This window comes from Hevea brasiliensis, chromosome 9 (assembly GCF_030052815.1).
Source record: "Hevea brasiliensis isolate MT/VB/25A 57/8 chromosome 9, ASM3005281v1, whole genome shotgun sequence".
NCBI lineage: Eukaryota > Viridiplantae > Streptophyta > Magnoliopsida > Malpighiales > Euphorbiaceae > Hevea > Hevea brasiliensis.
The window spans coordinates 1,642,342-1,647,307 of NC_079501.1; the positions used below are offsets into that span (position 1 = coordinate 1,642,342).

General features: G+C 33.3%; 1 protein-coding gene across 1 annotated transcript; it reads left to right on the plus strand.

The window, feature by feature from the left end:
- Window positions 1–653: 653 nt before the first annotated feature.
- On the plus strand, window positions 654–4,674 carry LOC110656236 (protein transport Sec1a-like). Its single transcript, XM_058152342.1, has 11 exons — window positions 654–863; window positions 1,073–1,131; window positions 1,299–1,380; window positions 1,705–1,783; window positions 2,687–2,741; window positions 2,854–2,949; window positions 3,052–3,084; window positions 3,475–3,603; window positions 4,062–4,247; window positions 4,339–4,422; window positions 4,520–4,674. Exons 1-11 carry the CDS (start codon window positions 791–793, stop codon window positions 4,646–4,648), a joined length of 1,005 nt encoding a protein of 334 aa, XP_058008325.1. The 5' UTR covers window positions 654–790; the 3' UTR covers window positions 4,649–4,674.
- Window positions 4,675–4,966: the final 292 nt, after the last annotated feature.

Genomic DNA, 4,966 nt, shown 5'->3' on the forward strand with positions numbered 1-4,966 from the left:
TAAAATTTTAATTGTTGGGTTTTCTTTTTTTGTTTAACTAGAATATGATTGGAATTCAAATTTTTTGAGTTGATGTTCTCACAATATTTGATATGGAAATGTGTTCTGTTTTTGTTCAAATTTTGTTTATATGGAGAGATTCTAATTTCTAAATTTACAATCCCAATGATTTTATTTGTAGAATTAGAATCTATGGTGACCTTTTATAATGGATAAGTTTGGGTTAATTTGGGGTTTATGATATACCTTCTCCCGTAATGATAAAATATACTAATAATTTATTGAGGATAAGGTTAATTTGAAACATCAATTAAATGCGATGATTTAATTAGTAATTATATGAACTAATTAAAAATTTAATGAAAAATATATACTAACATTAAAGCTCACTAAAAAAAAATAATTTTTCTATCAATTAAGAAAATTATAAAACTTTTTTAACCTATAAAAATTTAATATATTTTATCTATAAAACAAAAACAAAAATTTTAAAGCAAAGTAAAATTAATAAAACAAAAACTATTTAAATATTACTATCGTAAAATAATAGAGCATCGAATGGGCTAATACGATGTCGTACACGTCAACTTGTAGGGCATCATTTGTCCATTTAGTGGCGCGAGGCACCTGCCTTCGGGCATGAATATAACGGCCTTTCAGTCACGACTCTTTTCTCTCTCCTCTTTTCAACACAACACAATTCTGCTTCGCCGAGACTCTCTCCTTTTTTGATTTGGGATCGATCTATAGATCATTTTGTTCTTTATCTTGCAAGGAAAACAAATCTGCAATGTCATTGGCCGATTCTGAATCTTCTTCTCATGGCGGAGAGCACAAATTCTTTCGTCAAGCTAGCCGCGAATGTAAGTTCCCACACATATTCATGAATTGTTATTCTGAATTTTAAGTTTATTGGCTGGATTAGTGGACTTGGAACTTTAGCTTTCCTTGATTTATTTCATGGTTAATAATTGCATCATCTAGAAAATGTACCTTTAGCTTATCTCAAGAAATTGACTTGCCTGGTGGCCTATATCTTATTTGAAATGTGTTTTCTTTCTGGCATATTCAGGTTTATTGAATGAAATGCTGGGATCAATAAGAACCGGGGATTCGAGATCGACCTGGAAGGTACGTTTAATGTAATAGTTATCTTCAAATTTCCGATCCCTTAAATTGCTTGTTGAAAATAGTGCTAAGATAGATATCCTTTATCTGTTCCCAGTGATATATATCTACTTAACTTTTTCAATGTTGCCTATGTTTCGCTTTAGTCAACCTTAACTGATTCTGTACAGGTACTTATCATGGATAAGGTTACAGTGAAAGTCATGTCTCATTCCTGTAAAATGTCGGATATCACAGACCAAGGAATTTCATGTAAGGATTGAAGTTAATTTACCAAGGAATTTCATGTAAGGATCAAAGTCAATTTACTTTGTTTTGTTGGCATCTCATATTTGCTGGTGCCTGGTGCAATACGAGCCAAGTTGGCTAAACAAAGGAAATGTGTATTGGTTCTGATTCTTTTAGGAAAGAAGATCTATAGTAGTTCTCAAATTGTTATTTGACATCTGTCTTCATTCGACTAATGGAGCATGCCCTTTCTCTTTGTTACTGTGTCAGTAGAGCTACAAATCACCGTTTTCAACACGTGCTGGTAATTGCTAATAGAATCTGATAGAGATTCTGCTTTTATTTCAGCGGTGGAAGGGCTTTTCAAGAGCAGGGAACCTTTACCTTCCATGGATGCTATATATTTTATCCAGCCATCAAAAGAAAAGTAATCTGTTTTAGTTTTATTTGATAATGTTGTTTCTCCACTTACGTTTGAGTGAAAATGCACATGAAATGAAATATATTTCATATGCATGAAAATAATGCTTCCTTAATATTTACTTCATTAGTTTCCTAATTTCTCAAATCCCAGCCTTGACCATTAGACATGCCTACGTGGCAATTCCCAGGTTTTAGTTTATCCTGGTGGAATACTGTATTGAGAAAGTCATAGTCTTGAATGTTGGTATGTTGTATTTGGACCAATTTGTGCTCCAACTATATTGTGCCTGGTTAACAACACAGGCCTATTATTTTTTATGATTCTCTATTTGGCCAGTTAAATTTCTTGACATATGGTTCAGTGAAATCAAGAAAAAGGACAGAAGAAGTAAAGCAAAATTTGCATTGGAAGTTTACTGTAAAATAAAGGGAACTAAGTTTTTATATATTATATAATGAAAACAAGCCAGCCAAAACATGGATCATTTGACTTACAATTCAAGTAATATTCAAATGAATTTTGATGGAAATAAACTAAACTAATTAGTTTTCCCCTTCTGTAATTTTTTGGACTTATTAAGGTGTCTGTTCCTTAGGTCTCTTAACCATTTAGGATGATGTATAACAGCTTTTGTGTTCAGAAAGAATACACCTAAGAAATTGCTTAATTTCAAATTGATTGCACTATATTTGTTTGGATTAGTTCTAGATGCACTTATAAGTGTTTGTTGGAATTTTCCCCTATTCGTTTCTCGCATGCTCTCTCTGTTTTTGGCATTTTTTGCTTAAATGCATCCACAGTTTCTCCTTGTCTTACATTTCCTGTGGAATTTTCTCCTTCTTAACGTTAGCTTATCTGATGAGGAGGTTTGGACCCATTTTAATTCTATCTTTTGCTAGCATGCAGTGTTGTCATGTTCTTGTCTGATGTGTCTGGAAGGGAGCCTTTATACGAAACGTATGTGAAAGATGATAGATTACCCAAATTGTAGCTTTATTTACTTGAATATATTATGTTTATTTCATTTTAAAAAAATTCTGATTATGTTTTTGAACCTTTGCCTTGCTTTCCAGAGCATTGGTTTTTTCAGTACACGGGTCCCAAAGGAATTAGTTAATCACATAAAGTCTGATACAAGTGTGTTACCTTGCATTGGTGCTTTGAGAGAGGTCAAGATTTAAAATTTTTTTGCCTTATTGATAGCTGAGAAATGAGAATAGACCATGGAATTCATTTTGTTTATAATTTTCTTCTTCCTTGCTACTGTGCAGATGAATCTAGAATACTTTCCTTTAGACAGTCAGGTATGTAACTATATCTGGCCCTTTCCATCATGCCATTTTCTAGCGAGGGCTTTATCCTCATTTTGAATCTCCATGTCGAGTAAATATATCTTATAAAGCTTCTTTCTTGAAAATGCATGGATGAAGCTCCTTTCTTTTATTTTCTGCTCCAAAGTTAGCCTTTTCATAGTGAAAAGTTACCTTTAAAGATAAACAGATAGTATTTTTATCTTCATCTTATCCAGGTTTATTGAACTTGTTTGGTTTTAAGAAATATGTTAAGGAAATATTTGCTCCTTCAATTAGACTTACCTATAAAGCATCTCCAACCATTGTACTCCTATCCATTGCTCTATCTGTTGAAGAAATATGCGTTAAAAATATATTGTCCTCTGAGATCCATTAATGCAGGCTTTTGCAACTGACCATGAAGGAGCACTGCAAGAACTATATGGTGAAAATGCTGAGAACTCTCGCAAATTTGATGCTTGCTTGAAAGTGATGGCGACTCGAATTGCAACAGTTTTTGCTTCATTGAAGGTAAAGAATTTGAATTAGAAAATATTAAGATTATGGATATTTATGAAACTTTTTTAGAAATTTTACATTGTATCAATCTAGATAACCTGGCTTGTGGTTGATTTTACAGTACAAAGATATTTAAAAAGAGTGCTTACTTTTTCATTGGGTTTGATTTATAAATTTCATTAATGGATAACAATTTATTCATTAGATTCTTGGATTTGCATCTTAAGAAACACTTGACTAACAGTTTCATGCAAATTGGCAACTGTGGGCTTTGCTCTTTATTTGGCTCTAGCTGGAAAATTGTTTGCCACAAGGTATTGGGCATGTAGTCTAGCTGCTTCCAATAATATCCAAAGTACATTATTACATTTTCTTTCTATGTTGAAATATCATCAGATGTGAATGGCTTTCTATTCTTTTATTTTCTTTTCTATTTGTTGAAATTAATTGTTTTCCTTGGATTTTCTTAGGAATTTCCCCATGTGTGGTACCGTGCTGCCAAGGCACCAGATACATCTGCAGTAACATTTCGTGATACAGTTCCTACAAAGCTTGCGGCTGCCGTGTGGAACAATATTTCAAAGTGTAAGTCCATTCCTAACTTTCCACAAACTGAGACTTGCAAATTGCTCATCCTGGATAGATCTGTTGATCAGGTTTACCAAAAACTTTCCTGTGACAACTCCTTTTCTTTAGTCTGTCATTGAAAAAAAAAATGTTGTGATTTCATGGACTTGAATATTTCAGATTTCTCCTGTCATACATGAATGGACTTATGATGCCATGTGCCACGATTTACTGGATATGGATGGAAATAAATATGTGGTTGAGGTATGTATTCTTGTTTGACTTTTTTTATAGGGGTTTTAAGGATTTCCTTTTGATCATTTGTGTATTCTCGTGTGTGGGTGAAATATTTGTATGCAAGGTTCCTAGCAAAATGGGTGGTGAACCTGAGAAAAAGGAAGTGCTTCTAGAAGATAATGATCCAGTCTGGCTTGAGCTTCACCATGCTCACATAGCAGATGTATGGCATGTTTTTATATTATTCTGTTGAGAGAATTGAGTACGAATGCTGTCATCCTCTAAAAGCCCAATTGAAAGAACAGTATGGCCAAGTTTCATTCAATTATTTATATTCAAACTTTGGAGTTGGATATTTTCAATGTTGTACTTTTAGAGGTGGAGGGACAAGATATGGAATACTAATCCTCCAGTTGAAAAGAAAAAGAAGAAAAATGGTGCTGTAATGGCCAGAGTCTTAGCCAGCAGGGTGACATTGAATATTGGTGTATATTTAAGATATGTAGAGAGCCACCTAAACTCGTTTGAGATCGTTACTTAATTGAGATAATATCTAAGAAGTGAGGCAGGA

Bases quoted from the DNA above. Each gene is read 5' to 3' on its own strand.
- LOC110656236 (XM_058152342.1), top strand. From the start codon at position 791: ATGTCATTGGCCGATTCTGAATCTTCTTCTCATGGCGGAGAGCACAAA. The intron at 1,132-1,298 runs GTACGTTTAATG...GATTCTGTACAG, and splicing joins ATTCGAGATCGACCTGGAAG to GTACTTATCATGGATAAGGT. The intron at 4,423-4,519 runs GTATGTATTCTT...TTTGTATGCAAG, and splicing joins GAAATAAATATGTGGTTGAG to GTTCCTAGCAAAATGGGTGG.